General features: G+C 35.8%; 2 protein-coding genes across 2 annotated transcripts in view; both read left to right on the top strand.

Annotated features, from left to right (window-relative positions):
- The window catches only part of gtf2ird1 (GTF2I repeat domain containing 1), a 29,159-nt gene extending 18,495 nt beyond the window's left edge, over positions 1-10,664 (top strand). Inside the window, 16 exon segments of the mRNA XM_016514355.1 lie at positions 1,718-1,761; positions 1,878-1,958; positions 3,391-3,477; positions 5,388-5,438; positions 5,521-5,586; positions 5,756-5,939; positions 6,051-6,112; positions 6,443-6,508; positions 6,715-6,982; positions 7,073-7,101; positions 7,189-7,236; positions 8,452-8,529; positions 8,612-8,804; positions 8,926-8,963; positions 9,101-9,216; positions 10,171-10,664. Coding sequence (XP_016369841.1) covers positions 1,718-1,761; positions 1,878-1,958; positions 3,391-3,477; positions 5,388-5,438; positions 5,521-5,586; positions 5,756-5,939; positions 6,051-6,112; positions 6,443-6,508; positions 6,715-6,982; positions 7,073-7,101; positions 7,189-7,236; positions 8,452-8,529; positions 8,612-8,804; positions 8,926-8,963; positions 9,101-9,216; positions 10,171-10,239 — 1,480 coding nt within the window. The 3' untranslated portion in view covers positions 10,240-10,664.
- Positions 10,665-12,986: 2,322 nt separating this feature from the next.
- Positions 12,987-17,900, top strand: part of LOC107709752 (probable E3 ubiquitin-protein ligase DTX2) — a 26,036-nt gene continuing 21,122 nt past the window's right edge. Inside the window, exons 1-2 of the mRNA XM_016514354.1 lie at positions 12,987-13,796; positions 16,396-16,981. Of these exons, the coding sequence (XP_016369840.1) occupies positions 13,496-13,796; positions 16,396-16,981 (887 nt within the window). The 5' untranslated portion in view covers positions 12,987-13,495. The remainder of the gene's footprint in view (positions 13,797-16,395; positions 16,982-17,900) is intronic.

Raw genomic sequence — 17,900 nt, 5'->3', positions numbered from 1 at the left:
TAGTACGGTGTGATTGTACTGGTTCCCATAGCGTCTTAGCAGATGCAGTACGAGTGAAGTATCGATAGGGAACGTACTCAGTTACTAACGTCACCTCGGTTCCCTGAGATACGGGAACGAGTACTGCATTGCTAGCCGTGCTATGCAGATGCACGACTCAGTCGTTGCTTCAGTCGAAGTAACCTGAATCTTATGGCAAAATGCCCGCTTATATAGCCAGATGGCCCCGCCCATTCTGGCGGGCTTTGGCGGGCTTTGTGGCCATTGGTTAATTTTTAAAGTGTACTGCACGAACCAATAACCGTGCAGTTACACTGTGTTATTGAAAAAGGCTTCAGTTCAGGAGAAAAAAATACTTTTTCCCATAGCGTCTTAGCAGATGCAGTACTCGTTCCCGTATCTCAGGGAACCGAGGTTACGTTTGTAACCGAGTACATTTTTATTTTCCTGTAGCGATACATTTAAATTTTAGCTGTAGGAAAGAAATTTCAGCTGAAAATGTGATCTGAAACTCTGCTGAAACAGATCTGATAAATTTGGCTACATTCGCGAGCCTTAGTACTTAGTTCTGCTTTATTGCTTAGATCTGATTTTTTTGCATGGCTGTACACATATTTTTTCGTGGCCAATATCAGATTGTAGTGTGAATTAATCACAGTCTCGAACTGACTATGTCCACAACAACAATAACCAGATGAATTTGTGTGCAGGCAATAAGGAGGACAAAGACAAGAATGAGTGAATGTTACCATAATACTAACAGCTCACTGTCCCTCCACTGACTACCATCATGGCTGTCTTCAATATTAACTGATCACGCAAAGAACTACCGTTATTATTACCGTTATCTTTGGAGTGATTCCCATCAGCTCAGAAATTTGATGAATGTTGATCTAGAGTGTAAAAAATGTAAAAGTCTGATGTGAATTCGGCTAAAATAATTCTGATATTACTGTTCAGACTGAGGTCGTACTGCAAAACATCTGATTTGTATCTGATTTAGTAAAGTGGTCAGAATCGGAAAAATCGGATTCCATGTTGTTTGTGCTGTTTACAAAGTTAAGGAAAAGGAAATTTGATGAATGTTGATCTAGAGTGTAAAAAATGTAAAAGTCTGATGTGAATTCGGCTAAAATAATTCTGATATTACTGTTCAGACTGAGGTCGTACTGCAAAACATCTGATTTAGTAAAGTGGTCAGAATCGGAAAAATCGGATTCCATGTTGTTTGTGCTGTTCACAAAGTTAAGGAAAAACGAATCAAATTTGGGCCACTTTTGTGTACTGTCTGAACAAAGATTTTGACATGGATAAAAAGCCCAATAAATGTGACAATAAATCAACAAGCAAACAATAAATAAATAATTGCAGTCCCATTTTCCCCCAGTAAAAAAAGAGTACATATTTACAGACATTTTCCTTTTCAGCAATAACTGTCATAGATATTGATTTTTTTATAAAAATGTTCCTATTCTCTACTTATATACAGTGAGAGACTAAGGCTGTGCTTGTATTATATAATAATCAATGAAAGAGTTAATAAGTAAGTCAGTGTTCTCTGTTTTTTGCATATATTTAATTGTTTTAAAAAATATTAAAGGCTAACAGAAAGTGTGTCAGAAGTTCCATGTTTGGCTTTGAAATTTTATTTGGGTGCATCACTTTTTTTTAAGTAGTAGATAGGTAACTAGTAAAGGAAGTCTCGTTTTTGTTTCAGATCAACAAGCTCCTGTGTCAGTCCTTTGGCTGAGTGTGAAGCAGGTAGATTGTCCGCTCATGGTTTCAATACAGCTTTGGCTTTTGCCCTGCAGTTTTATGATTATACAATGTATTTTAAATGTAAAATTCAAAATAATCCAATCCATTTTATTTTTCAGGGCCATCTGGGGACTGTCTGCCTTTGAAAAAGATCAAAACCGAACCCCCAGATGGTGAAATTATCCAGGTGACAGTGCCAGGTATGGTATCCCAGCCCCACAGTAAAGCTCACGCTGAGAGTTTTCATATTTCAGCCTGGTACCTCAAATTTTGTTCTCTTTTTGGTGTTATTGTTAGTTAACAACAATCATCCGTGCAGAAATTTAAATAAAGTTGTGAGTTGAAAGCAGCATGAAATCCCTGTAGGTCTACTGGATGGGAATGCATTAGCATATTTCACTTACTCACAGAGAGGAAGTGTGTCTTTGATGGTTGCCTTCTGATTTAAACATATTTGCTTTCATTTTCCACCCTGCTGTGCAGTGATCTGAGCCTTTGAGGACAGGCGGGACATTTTGCATTACATGGCACATTCATTGGCTAAACACTGTGAATTGGAGGAAGATCATATATATAAACTGCAAATATGACCTCAAGTGCTGCATGTGCAATATTAAAAAACATTATTCTGATCAAATGTGATTTTTTACCTCCTCTTTACCTTCTGACCTTACTTAAAGACCCTATTTATGTTATAAGTATCTTGGGTGAGTGTGCTCGCTTCATCAGTGCACATTATAATCTTTCATCAAAATGTACTTTCTCTGTTTCTGAAACCACTGTCAAACAGAGACCACTTTTCACAATCCAATCAATCCACGATGGATAAAATCAATTTCCGTGTATTTTTTGTCATTTAACATTCTGTTTCACTTAGGAATATGTTATGTTATGGAAGGACTGTGAATGCTGCATCATATTCACTTTAAAATTGACTTCCTTAATAAATATCACTGGTTTATACAAAATGTACAGTACTGTTCGAAAGTTGGGAGTCAGTAAGATTTATTTATTTTTTTTAAAGAAATGAATACTTTTTAGCAGGGAAGCATGGTATTGATCAAAAGTGACAGTAAAGAAAAGGATAATGTTACAAAAAATTAGATTTAAAAAAAAATCTGTTCTTTTAAACTTGCTATTCATCATAGAATCCTGAAAAGATATAATGGTTAAAAAATAAATAAATAACAAAAACAAAAAGCAGCAAAGCTGTTTTCAACATTGATAAAAATAAGAATGCTGAAAATTCAGCTTTGCCATCACAGGAATAAATGACAATTTAATATATATTAAAACAGAAAACAGTTATTTTAAACTCTAATATTTCATATTTTCACAATTTTTTACTGTACTTTTTGATCAAATAGATGCAGCCTTGGTTAACAAAAGAGACTTCTTTTTCACTGGCCTCCCAGAGGACGATTCATCAATGCATTATATTTATTCTAAAAATAATGAAAAATTTTATCAGCATGAATTGTTCTGCTTTTCACAATTCAAAACCAAATCCCAATCAATAAATCATATTATCAAAATCAAATGCATTTTGAACGTCATTTCATTTGGTTTTAACTGTACATCCAACTGCTCATTTAGTCTATTCTTGTCTTCCTCTCATCTTCTACATCTCAGAGTCCAGTGCTTCTACAGAAGAGCCGAGTGAGCCTCAGGCGGAGCGGGTGACCCCTGACCTCTGTCATCCCAAGGAGCCTGTAGCAGGTAACTTCTTACCTTATATCCGAGTGTAGTTCCACATCCATCTTTTCTCTTGCCTCCGGAAGTACATCGATAATCCCAAACATATGACATATCAAAGCCTCGAATATAAACCTTTCCAACTTCTCATCCAGTTCAAATCCCTCTGCCTGGTCTATACCTGCCCTCCTTCAAGCGTTAATGCCTGTCTCATAATCTTTATATGTACATGTGCATGTCCGTCCAACTAACTGTTTAAGCAGTTCTTGTAAGACATTCATTTCAGTGATTTAATGCTCAACATTGATATTAAATGCTAATTTGGCCACTGCGTAGTGTGGAGAAACCTTGGCCTAATCTCTCAAAAGGAATTGTACGTGAGTTCGAACCACTGTGAAGATCGAAACAGGACAGCAGCAGTTAATGTACAAAAACATTTTAACCAGTGATAATAACATAGGTTAAAATATGGTAAGACAAGAGTTTTACATGTCTTATTTCAACTCCATTCCCAATACCCCAGACTTACCCAAACAGTAGTCTCACCCGAGTCAGATCCAGTGTATAACCTGTTCCCAGTGCTGTGCTACTTTACCCACGACAGTAAACCCACATCCAGTAGAACTCCCTAAATAGACTCCCAGTGTTAGCGCCCCTAATATATAGAAATAAACTGTAGAGTTGATATGAACGCTCAACTACAGTACATGTGATGTGTTTATTTAACAGGTAGGAAATCTTGGTTATGGATAACTTGGAAATATAAGGGAATTTTTTTAAATTGTTTTAAAAATCCTTTCTTTAGTTATGCTGCAAAATCTTTTGTCATATAGAATGATGCTTTTTTTTTTTGTAGAGTAAACCTTGTAGGTAAGCCAGATTCTTTTGAATTGGTTCTTTTCCATGAAACGATCACTGTGATCACAGTTTGGTCAGAATGATTGATTAGTAAATCGGTCTTAATCAAAAATCCTAAATCCTTTTTCAGTAATCCTGAAAGACTGAAAAGGCTATGGAAAATAATTTTCTCAAAGTATGACTTGTACAAAATAAATGTGATTTATACAGTTAAAACTTCTGGGGTCAGCAAGAAATACTTTCAGAAACATTCATGAAAAGTTACAGTAAAGACATTTATAATGCAGACATGTATAATTGGTAAAGACTTTTATAATTAAGCAGCACAACTGTTTTCAACATTGATAATAATTTTCTTGAACACTAAATCAGGTTATTAGATTGATTTCTGAAGGATTATGTGACACTGAAGAATGAAAAATGGAGTTGAAAATTCAGCTTTGCCATCACAGGAATAAATTACATTTTGAAATATGAAATAGAAACCAGCTATTTTAAATCATAATAATATTTCACCATATTTACTGTATTTGTGAGCAAATAAATGCATCCTTGGTAAGAATCAGAGACATCATAAAAAAAAGCATAAAAAAATCTAACTGATCCCAAAGTTTTGAACAGTAGTGTATTTAATATTTTTAAAGAATTTTATATTTGAGTCTTTATTTTATATCTAATAGTAATATATTAATATAATCTGTTATTACAGTTTTGTTTTGTTGATTAACATTTTAATGGCTCTATTTTATAGTTTGCAAGTTATTTATAAATATTTGACTCCTTTTATATTACAATTTTTTTTGTATTATTTGTACATGAGTCAGGTGTAAAAACCTGGCGTTGTTGAAGCGTTCATATAAACTCACAGATTAAGCAGTCTGACTTTTTTATTAATAACACTGGATTTGTTATGTTGAAGTTTGCATTACACAAATGGTCACTGGAGTAAACCACAGGTGAGTTGAATCATCAAAACACCTCCTGCAAGCGTGTAGAATTCACATCAAATCATACACATAGGAAGATTTCCCATGTGCTACACTGATGTTAATGGCATTCTGTTTGTATCTCTGCAGAAGATTTAACGCCGAAGTCTACAACACAAGGGCTCAAGAGAGCTGTTGAAGGTAAAAGTTCATTTTGAAAGGCCACTCAGGTTTGTCTTCAGATATTTTAGGCTGTTGGTGTGATTGTCCTCCCTTTCCCCAGAAGACATCGGAGAGATGATCCTTCAGCTGCGAAAGCAAGTCGAGAGCCTGTTCAGCTCCAAGTACAGTGAGTCATGAACTTAATTTACAATCAACTCTGATGGCAACCTGCAAATCTGCCAGTTGGATTTATTCAACCAATCAAATTCTTCTAGGTTTAATATACACAAATAATAGATTGCAGAATTCCAAGTAGATTTTCACATCCGTCAAATCATCTCTCTTTCTCATTCTAGGTGAGGCTCTTGGTCTGCCTGAACCAGCTAAAGTGCCATATTCCAAGTTCCAGATGTATCCAGATGACCTGTATGTCACAGGGCTACCAGAAGGGATGACTTTTCGAAGACCAAACTGTTTTGGAGCGGCAAAACTCCGGAAGATTCTTGCCGCCAGTAGTCAGATTACATTTGTTATAAAGAGGTATATTCATACAGAACACATTAAAATGATCTATCAAATTTGTTTGCATAAAACCACTACAGTGTCTAAAGAAGTAGTGTAACAACAGTGTGCCTTTTTTATTTTTGTCAGGCCAGAATTGTTGACAGAACAGGTTAAACATGAAGGTGTCTCTAAGACAACCTCTGATTCAGGTGAAATAACAATTTAATTTTATTTATTTTTACCCTGGATGCATGGCCAGTCCATTGTAGGTTTTATTTGTTTTTTTGTTTTGCTTTGCTTTGCTTTGCTTTGTTTTATGTTTTTTGTTTTATGTTTTATGTTTTGTTTTGCTTTGCTTTGTTTTATTTTGTTTGTTTTGCTTTGCTTTGTTTTTTTGTTTTGTTTGTATAGTTTTGTTTTGTTTTATTTAGTTTGCTTTGCTTTGTTTTAACTATCTATTTTATATGTATATTTCTTCTATTTTAGCCAAAATATCACTTACTAATCTAATATAATGCTCCTTTTGATTAAACGTTCAGCAGAGACTGACTCCAAAGATCAATCAGATGACCCGGGACCTGCCTCCAAAAGACCAGGATTCTCAGGTAACACCGTGATTAAGTTATCAGGTGTTGTACACAGTAAGTTTGTGACTTTATTACATCCTGACTAAATGAAATGATTCAGTTGATCCGTGTGCCACGTGTCTGTCTTTTGGATGCCAGTTTATGTTCAAACCTTCATTCCTTCTAACCTTTCCCGATATGCGATCACTTAACCGTTGGCTTTTCTAACATTGTTCTGCCCGCAGACAGTTTAGAGGCCAAGCTCTCCCGTATCGACTTGGCGAACACTCTGCGAGAGCAGGTCCAAGACATGTTCAACAGGAAATATGGCGAGGCACTGGGCATTAAGTATCCTGTGCAAGTGCCTTACAAGAGGATCAAGAGTAACCCTGGCTCAGTGATTATAGAGGGCTTGCCCCCTGGCATCCCCTTCAGAAAACCCTGTACCTTCGGCTCACAGAATCTAGAGAGGATATTAGCGGTGGCAGACAAGATCTCTTTCAGCATTACAAGGTGAAGACGAGAAAGATTAATTTGTGTAATATGTTGGAGTTTATTTTGGAAATCCCAGAGAATTACAAAAGTCTTTTATTATCTTTTCAGGCCTTTCCAAGGGCTTATTCCCAAGCCAGGTAAGCTGTCACAATTTCATAGCACTGCTTTTTTTTTTTTTTTTTGCTGAATTATTCATGGAAATAAAATCATTTTTGCTTTGCCAGCACCACGAAGAATAACCATACTGAAGAAAGGTTACACCCCAATAAGTGGTAAGAATAAGGCATAATTTATGAAAGATTTAGTGTTATTATTGTAGTGTAGTTATTTATTGCAATTAATGCACAAGCATTCATGTCTAGTCTGGATGTGCAGAACATTGTGATGCGACCAAAATAGATTGCTCCCAATCAGTGGAGGCTGCTGCTTTAGGCACTTTAGTTTTACTGTTTGACTGAGATAAAAGTATTTTATTTGCAAATATACTGCAGTTCAAACTCAAAGTAAGTTTTTTTTGTTTTGTTTTTGAAAGAGGTCTCTAATGCTAACCAAGGTTGCATTATTAAATACATTGCAATAGTAACATTAAAAAATATTATTAACAGGTAAAATAACTGCCTTTAAATCTTTTAAAAAGTATTTTATTCCTGGGATGGCAAAGCTGAATTTTCAGCAGCCATTACTCCAGTCTTCATCGTCACATGATCCTTCAGAAAACATTGATTTGCCTGTCAAGAAATATTCCTTGTAGTCCATATTGAAAATTGCTGCTTAATATTATTTTTATGGACACTGTGATACGTTTTTTCAGGATTCTTTGATGTTCAAACTTTAACTTTTTTTTTATATTATAAAATCGGCCATTACTATAATATTGTTTTATTTAATTATTTAATCATTTATAATTGTTTAAAATACATCATAAAATTATTAAATGGTCTACTACAAAATAGCCAATGTCCAAGGTATTTCCTTTAAAAAAATAAAGCAGCATAAACCTAGCCTTAAAGGGTTAGTTCACCCAAAAATGAAAATTAGCCCATAAATTACTCACCCTCAAGTCATCCTAGGTGTATATGACTTTCTTCTTTCATGAGCGCAAGCTACATTAAAGTGATTATTACGTTTTGAATATGGATATTTTTCTTACAAAAACGCATCGATTCACTACAGAAAGCCTTTGTTCACCCCCCGGAGCCACAACTTCTTTTGGACTGATGCATGCAACACCCGCTGAGTGCCATGAAACAGCTTGAAAGATCAAAGACAATTTTTTATGTAACTCCAACTGGATTCGTCTGAAAGAAGAAAGTCATATACACCTAGGATGACTTGAGGGTGAGTAATGTATGGGCTAATTTTCATTTTTGGGTGAACTAACCCTTTAAGCTTGAATCTGTGTAGAATCTATCTACCATGGCTTAAAAAGTTATTTTAATGTTGAATCTGTCAGTAAACTTGTCGAATGTATTTTCACTGTCCAACAGAAGATGACGAGGTCAACCGGATGGGAGAAAAAGTGATATTACGGGAACAAGTTAAAGAGCTGTTCAATAAAAAATATGGTGTGTTAATTACTAATAACTGATTTATCCCTATCCCTTTGAAAATACTCCAGTGCTTCATTTGTGAATGTTTTGTGTTCAGGTGAAGCTTTGGGTCTGGACCGCTCAGTCATTGTTCCTTACAAGTTAATCCGTGCCAATCCAGGCTCACTGGAAGTGTGTGGACTTCCCGATGATATTCCCTTCAGGAATCCTAATACTTACGACATAGTTCGGTTGGAAAAAATCCTGCAGGCCCATGATGAAATTACTTTCAATATCAAAACCCCTCTACAGTAAGTGCTATAGTATGTCAGATATGATTATAGTGATTGTGTCGGAAGAGCAATACTTGCTGTGTTTAGAGACTCTGTTGTACTTTAAGTGTTGTTTGATCTTGATTGTGTCTTTATTTAGGCCTTTTAAAGAGTTATGTACTCAATCTTGTAATAAAGGTAAGAGCCTTATTAGTGTACTTTTTATTTCACTTTTGAAGAAAAAAAAGTAAATGTTTACAAATGCAAATTTGCTTAAATATATATATATATATATATACATATATATATATATATATATATGTCTTTTTTTGTAGAAGGTAAAGAAGTGTCTACAAATCGACGCAAACGTAAACGAGTACTTGACAACAGTCAAGCATCCATGCCCACTGGAGCAGACTCAACACTATCAACCAATCAGATACCTGTCATGGTAAGCAGACATATTACAGACGCGAGTGGGTTTCTAATTACACTCTTTTTTAAATTCTTTGTCATAAAAGGCATTTTCAGCCCAGTTAACTTGTATAATGTGACATTTTTTGAACAAGATATTCAGTGAGGAAAAAAAAAAGTGGAGTGGGAATTGATTTGATTTTGAAAAGTGGGCCTCGTGTGCAGAATGAAGCCAGACTTAAATGCGAGTATGATACCATTAAATAGCCAGTTAGTTACTGGTTAACATTACACTACTGTTTAAAAGTTTAGGGTTAGTAAGAATTTTTGGGGATAGTAGGATACATTAAATTGATCAAACAAAATTGTAATGTTACAAAAGATTTCTATTTCAGAAAATGCTGTTTTTAAACTTTCTGTTCATCGATAATCCTGAAAAAAAAAGTATCACAGGTTCCCCAAAAGTATTCAGCAGCACAATTGTTTTTAATTGTGATAATAATAAGAAATGTTTCTTGAGCACAAAATCAGAATATTAGAATGATTTCTGAAGGATCATGTGATATGACACTGAATACTGGAGTCATGACTGCTGAAAATGTAGCTTTGCCATCAAAGGAATCAATTACATTTTAAAATCTATTAAAATGTAATACAGTTATTTTAAATTGTAATAATATTTTACAGTATTACTGTTTTAATGTATATTTGATCAAATCAATACAGCCTTGGTGAGCATAAAAGACTTCTTTCAAAAATCGTACCGACCGCAGACTTTTGAATTGTATTGTATACAGGCAAGTCATTCCAGAGCCAGCACTTTCGTTAAAGCACAAAATGTTTCAAATGCAGATTAATTTTGCACAATTAGACTATGGACATGTATTAAGAGAGTAAATGGGGTCCATAGAATTTTCATGTCAAACTTAAAAATGGCTGATTTCGCTAAATGAGCTACTATTACAAAGTCCTTTTTTTTTTTCTTTTTCAGCAATGGCCCATGTACATGGTGGACTATAGTGGAGTGAATGTTCAAGTTCCTGGAAAAGTCAAATATTAATGAACTTTCTGATGGCGTACAAAAGACTTCTACCGTTAAGGGAACTTTTTTAAACCTGACGTTTCTGAATGCTAAATTCAGCTTTCTTCAGAGCTGTGGCAGATCCTGCGGCTCGCACGTGGAGATGCCTGTGTGTATCAGAGAGTGTGAACTGTTGGATGCAGTTGTTTCTGAATGAAGTGCTAATGATGGAAAAACAGCAGTAAATCAATCTGCCAGTGCTTTATTACTTAGAGGAATAGTACTCACCCTCATGTCAGTCCAAAACGAATGCTTTTGATTTTTTGGTGAAATGCAAAAATAGAAATCATGTAAAAGATTTGTTCTGTGTGAAGATTAGTCAAAAACTGATATTTAAAGCAATACTTCATCCAAAAATGTAAATCTGCTGAAAACGTACTCACCCTCAGGCCACCCAAGATGTAGATGGGTTTATTTCTTCATCAAAACAAATTTGAAAAAAATTAGGCATTACATCTCTTGCTTCCAATGGATCCTCTGCAGTGAATGGGTGCCGTCATGATGAGAGTCTAAACAGCTGATAAAAACACCACAATTAATTAACTACAAGTAATGTAGTAATAAGGTTTTTTTTTTTTTTTTTACAAACACACAGATTTTCACTTCACAAGACATTATTTGATAGCCTGGAGTCATGTTGATTACTTGTGGATTATTGTGATGTTTTTATCAGCTGTTTGGATTTTCATTCTGACGGCACCCATTCACTGCAGAGTATCCATAGGTTAGCAAGTGATGCTAAACTTATCCAAATCTATTCAGATGAAGAAACAAACCCATCTGCATCTTGGATGGCCTGAGGTTGAGTGCATTTTCAGGAAATTAAAATTTTTGGGTGAACTAGTCCTTTAAGTGTTCCACTGGTAGAGTAACAACATACAGGCTTGGAGCGACATGAGGAGAGTGAATAAGGACAGAACTATTCCTTCAAGAGATTGTTTGTAAAAGGAGTAGCCGTTATTTGTGTATCAGAAGAACTATATTGCTTTGCCACCAGGATTTGTTATAGCAGATCCTGGGACACAATCATGGTTAAATAACCATTTCATAAAGAGCAGTCAAAACGGGATTCCCCACCCCCCACCCCCCAAATATGTCTAATCACTGTTGGGATACACAGCCTTGTTTGGTGCCGAGAGCTCGTACAGTATGTGCATACTGGATACGAGTCCTGTAGTTATCTGGGTCTCATGCCTTGCAAATGTTTGTATTGTTATTTATTTATTTATAAAAAAATAAAAATAAAATAAAAACTTGTATATGCAGGGAATGTAATCTACCACATTTAGTACAGAGCATAAAGTACTGAATGACACGATTTATGATGCTAAGCTAGCTACTGTATGTATTCAGAAAGAAACATCTGCTTCAGGTTTCAGTATGTCGAGTTGGAAAACCTAACATGATAGCACTAACTTGTATTCAACTGAGAGACTTTTTGTATTATTTTAGCTTTGTAAGTTACTCTTAAGTTTGTTAAAGTAAGGCAAAGTGAGATATTTAAAGGAGAAAACATGAATGTATCGTTTGTAAAGGAAAGAATGCTATAATGTTATTATGTAATGACTGTCTCTGGAATCGCCAGTATTTATATGCTGTACCTTAATGCCATTTAGGCCTTTCAAATAAAATGTGTTGCCTTGCGTTTGTGTGATCATGATAGTGTTATGTAGTGAAAGACTTAAAATATGTTATCTTTTAAATGGAAACCAGATCAATGGAGAAGAAAAATTAATATTCCAAAAACATAAAATCATCAGTAGCACCATCTGCTGGGCTAAAGACAACATCGCACATTTTACCTTTTTTTAAAAAACGTATTTTTTAGTAGTTCTGATTACAGTGCAGAATTACAGTAGTTTTATTTTTTCCTTAAATACAATTGGAATAAAATAAAATGTTCTACGTTCAATCTTAAGTTTTTAGTTAAACTTTCTGAATGTGTGCGATGTTTTATGAGGTATGTCAGATTTCATAAAATGATTAAAGTTAAAACCATAGACATATCTATAGTTAAAACACTCTAATTGTTGGCTGCTGGCACCTATGCTAGAGTAGTTTAACTTTTTATATATATATATATATTTAAATTAAATTATCACTAATTAAAGACTGCTGAAAGGATAGTTCACCCAAAAATGACAATTCTGTCAGAATTTAATTGCCATAATATTTATGCAAATACGGCTTTCTTCGGAACATAAATAACTTACTTATATAAAATGTGTTTACTAAAAACATTTATTATTCAGTTCACGTACAAACGCTTCATTTGAGTCGGATCTTTTCAATGAATCAAATTCACAAAACATGATTCGTTCACGAATCAGACTAGTCTAGTTCTTCCAAATCATCCTGTCGCAGCGGTTGACGGCAAACAGCACAACAAAAAAAATAGTGTAATAATAATACAAATAGCACGTAACGTTATATGTACGATACTTCTTTCTAAAAAGTGCAGAGGAACCTTTAGTTTGCCTTTTATCAAGTTGGCTTATAAATACTTTCAAAATAAAAGTCTCCAGCCGTGCAGACATTATTTACCAGAGACAAGTTTTAATATTTGCTATAGTGCGATTAACGGCAAGCAATAGTAGTACCAGAAGAAAAATATAGCAATTAAAAAATAAAGCATTTTATTTTTATTTAAAACCTGTAAAAAATTACGGAAACAGTAAAGCCAGATTTCCAGAGGAGTGTATTCTGTGTCGGGCTTCACAGTGTGTATCTACCACCAGCACAGCAGCGACACAAACACACACCGCAGGCGAGGAAGTCACCGCAGCGCTACAACCCAGTGCGTACTTATCAAAATCATGTCGAGTGGTGCGTTTTTATTCGCGACCTGACAACTTCAGTCTGCTGCCTACTAAATAGTCACCGTTATATCATATGATACTGGTTTATAAGCCCGGTAGCCGTACAGTAACGCACTGAATGGCGAAGAGGAGAGCGAGACGCGGCTAACGTTAGTCTGAAGCTGCGACTCCAGCAGCCTAACAAGATGAAGAGACGTCAGTGGGTTTATGGTCAAATCTGCGGTTAAATGAACGCGTACTGCTGAATAAAACACTGTAGTGACGATATTAATCGATCTCTTACTGAATACGACTAGGTAGCAGGCTAGCTGGATGTAAATCAGGTGAAACTGAAAGTGTGTTGTTGTTGTTAGCTGGGCCAGATCGCTTATTTTAAGATCGCCGGCGGGCGCGTGAGATCTTTTCTAACAGACAAAATGGCAACAGGCTCCAGTTTCCATTCCGGAGGGAGTGGATCTAGAAACGGACCGTCATTCGCATCACCGTCGTCTTCCTCGTCTGGAGTGCCGGGACAGGCTCAGCCGATGGCGGTGGTTTGGGAATGGCAGGATGATCAGGGCTTCTGGAGGCCCTACACCGGACAGGTGAGCAGCTACATCGAGCAGTGTCTCCAGAGAGGAGCCAACAGCAACGGCATCTGTCTGGCACAGGCAGACCCCAGCCTGTCTGCGTACATCATCGACATCCCCAACCTCAAACAGTTCAGACAGGACACTGGTGAGTGGGACCTCAGACATCTGTCTCACCACGCTACTGATGACCAAGAGTTACTAATAGTACTGTGGTGGTGTAGTGGTTGATATTGTGCTGAATATGAATCATTACCATCTATGTTAAACTTCAGACTACTATGGACTTGTTATGGTACATATCCCAAAATATCTTGGTACCATAGTATTTTTTATTTTTTTTCTTTGGTGAAGTTTATTGGAAGTACATTGTAGACATGGGTTTAAATCGCTGGCTCCCCCATAGCGATTTAAGAATTTGACTAAATATTTATTTATAAAGTTTTCTCTATGAAGTAAAAATTTATATAATGCAGTTAATAATACATGTAAAAGTGAATACATAAAAGTAAATACATTTTAAATTGTTATTGTAAGTAAATTAATAAATCAAAACAAACTTAACGTCTCCCTCAATCTCATTTGCGTAAGAATTGTCACGTGGCGAATCTGCATTTTGGTGGATAATAGACTTAACGGTAATTCTTGCCTGTTGTGTGGAATAAAATGATGTTCCGCGTTTTTAACAACATACACGAACTGCAGAGAAATCTGGAGACAACGAAAAACTCTGATGAAGATATTAATGCCGTGCTAATGATTCTCGGACTCGGACAATCAGATAAAGGTGATCTCACAGGACTCAAGGTGATCTCACGGTTTAGCCGCACGCTACTTTTATGCCGACCATTTACATCCAAATGTTATTTAATTTTCACAGAACACAACCTTTACATAGATTTTAGAATATAAACTGTTTATCGTCTATTCAATAACACTAAATAAAAAGTGTGCGCCTCATTGTGCATTAACTTGAATCAAGCCCAACAAATGTCTGTTTTAAAAACAGTGGATGAGTAATTCACTCCTTGATTTGCTTAATAAAAGCCTCCTTTGAGATCGTTTTGACAGACATGTTTATTGTGCATTTTAAACGTGTTTATTGCTAAGTTTAATGTGGCAAAATAGAAGCGCAGCTGTAATTCGTGGCCAATGTATGTGGTTACCATGACAACCTCACGCACTTGCCACTGCTCTATGTGAATGTGAATATGTAGATTTACTATAGCAAAACTAAAATGTGTTTAAAAGTACGTCTGACCAAATCCACCGGTTCGGTTTGGCCCCCCCAAACTCAAACGTCAAGCTATGCCTATGATTTTAGAGTCAACTTTGGTTCACAAACTGTCTGATATTCACGATTTAACCCTCAGTTTTATTCCACACACACAATCATTCAAAATGTTGGAGTCAATAAGTTGCTAGTGTTCACCAAGGCTGCATATATTTCATCTAAATTAAGTAAAATAAATAGTACAACTCCAAAATATTAGAACCTTTTCTGTAAATTTTAAAATGTGATTTTTTTTCCTGTGATGGCAAATCTGTATTTTCAGCAGCCATTACTTTAGTCCTCAGGGTCACACAATCCTTCAGAAATCATTCTTTTTGGTGCTCAAGAAACATTTATTATTATATCAGTGTTGAAAACTTATCAAGTAGCTTTTTTTTTCAGTATTCTTGGATAAATACAAAGTTTGAAACAATAAATTATTGAAATTGAAGTAAAATTCAATAAAATAATGTAAAATATTTTGTAAAATGATGTCTTTTACTGTCATTTTTGATAAACTTAATGCATCTTTGCTCATATGTAAATAAATTATTATAATTTTATAATATAAAATAATATTTAAAAAGTTATTTTCCTTTAAAAAGAAATCATTTTAAGCCATGTATATAGAAAGAGAGATATTTGATATTTCATAATAGCCTACTTGTTTTTGATAATTGTTTATAGTGGTATGTAGACTTTTTTGCATTAATACACTTATGAAGTTTCTAAGAACATATAATACCTGCAGTTTATACTAGATTTTGAAAGATTTTTTAAATCATCTTGGACATTTTTACATTATTGACCCATATACTATGCTACGTGATGATATTACCATCTGATACCGCCACAGTTCTTTACTGTAAAAGAGTGTTAAGAAGACACACTTATTGCTCCATTTGGATTAAGTAAATGTGTTATCAGTCGTCAAGGAAGTGTCTCTATAATCTACAGAGTGAAAGAAGCCTAGTGTGAATCCCGGAAATTCAGTTGCTCTAAATGTATAATATTTATGCTTCATCCTTGATAACAGGTCATTAAACCCTCTGGGTAAAGTTGTGTAGTGCTGCAGTATGACACATAGGCTATTTTATATATATATATATACATATGATCAATCATCCTATATATATATATAACGGATCCTCTGAAGACCCATGCTTCTATATATATAGAAATAGCGCTGGGTCTGTTAACTGGAGATTAGGCTTGTTTTTGGGGATGTTTGTATGGTTTTCGACACCTGTGGTCTCCACGGAAAAGAACAGGAAAGAGGTGACAAAAATCTCAGGAAATAAAGCTAACAGATTCTGACAGGATGCACAGCATGTTTTGTGGATAAAAACTGCTCTTTTCACATTTGTTTTAGAAGAGAAGCACTTTGTTGTGGTTGAAAAATGTGTAGATGTTTTTTTGCAATGATAATGATCTTGTGCCAATTACTGTGAATTTTTTCTTTAACCCTTTATAGGAAAGATACGCGCTGTGCGGAGATCCCTGTTCCCACAGTCCTCTGCTCTGGGCAGCGGGGTTCTTTGGGAGTGGGCCAATGATGAAGGAGGGTGGATGGCGTATGAGATCCGAACCTCAATTTTGCTGGAGCACAGCTACCAGGCAGGGCAGGCCACAGCTGACCTGAGCTCACACGGCTACAACTACATTGTGGACCTCACTGCTTTGGAGCAAGTCAACAAGTCCACCAGTTACAGACGACGCGTCAGGCGGCAAGGTAGCGTGCCGTATCCTCTCGCTTCAGGTTCGGTTATTCACTCGGGCCCGGCCTGTACCTGTCACCAATGCATGAGCAATAGCAGCACCGCTGGACCCATGCTAAGCCGGTCACGGCATTCCTTCACTGCGGGGCAGGCCAACCGGCCCAGCCTCCAGCCCCAGCATGGAAGACTTCCTGGAACCAGTTCCTCCTCAGCCTACTCGCCCTACCCCAGAAGACCCCTCTCCATGGGGAATTTATGGAATGGCCCCTGGAGCACCCCCACCTCGGTGGCTCATTCTTCAGGACCGCCACAGGCTTTTGGTCACCATGCAAATGGTTTAAGGTAAGACTACTAGGCCTAGTTCCGAAGTTGAAAAAATGCAGGTTATCCCTTATTTGATATTGTATTGCTATATTTACCATTTGTGACCCTGGACCACAAAACCAGTCATAAGTAGCATGGGTATATTTGTAGCAATAGCCAACAATACATTGTATGGGTCAAAATTATTGATTTGTCTTTTATGCCAAAAATCATTAGGATATTAAGTAGGGATGCTCATTTTAACCGTTAAGCGACCGTAAGAATTTTGACCGATTAATACAATCAGTTAAACGGTTTAAAAAGTCATTTATTTATTTATTTTTTTCAGTAATTTATCAAAATATTTAAAAAGGTTTGCTGCATGGTTAAAATACGCTATGATATAAATTTTTTTTTTGTTTTTTAGAGAAAAAAAAAGCATAAGTCGCATTTTATTATTTCATTCAGAAAAAGGCCTAAATGCAGACGCAAAATGTTTACAAACATTATAATAAACACTGTAAACATAGCTAGGCTATTTTAGTTCCCCTCACTGCACAACAAATCCTTTCAATTAACAGTATTTAGAAAAGAACAAGAATTAAAAATATAAGTATATATAGCAATATAAACGACAAGCCAAAATGAATTAATTTAGGCTAAAACGAAACTGAAACCAACGTTGGGCCTCTCATTCGACACAAAATCAAATGTTTCCATATTCGCGATGTATTTGAATGCCAAAATATTATTTATTATGTACTTCATTGTAGGCTTGCCGCGATAGACTGTGCTGATGGTGATACCGTTGTTAAGCCGCAACACGGGTTACGTCACTTGCCCACCGCGGCACCGACCCCCACCGTCGTTTAGATTTTTTATAGTAATAAAAATCATTTAGTTCAGTAAATTAAAAACTGAACACGGATGCTCAATGCAGCGTGCCGAACGACAGTCG

Source organism: Sinocyclocheilus rhinocerous, unplaced genomic scaffold (assembly GCF_001515625.1).
Source record: "Sinocyclocheilus rhinocerous isolate Xijiao unplaced genomic scaffold, SAMN03320098_v1.1 scaffold896, whole genome shotgun sequence".
Classification (NCBI taxonomy): Eukaryota; Metazoa; Chordata; class Actinopteri; order Cypriniformes; family Cyprinidae; genus Sinocyclocheilus; species Sinocyclocheilus rhinocerous.
The sequence above is the reverse complement of the archived record's forward strand: the minus strand, read 5'-3'. Positions and strand labels throughout refer to the sequence as shown.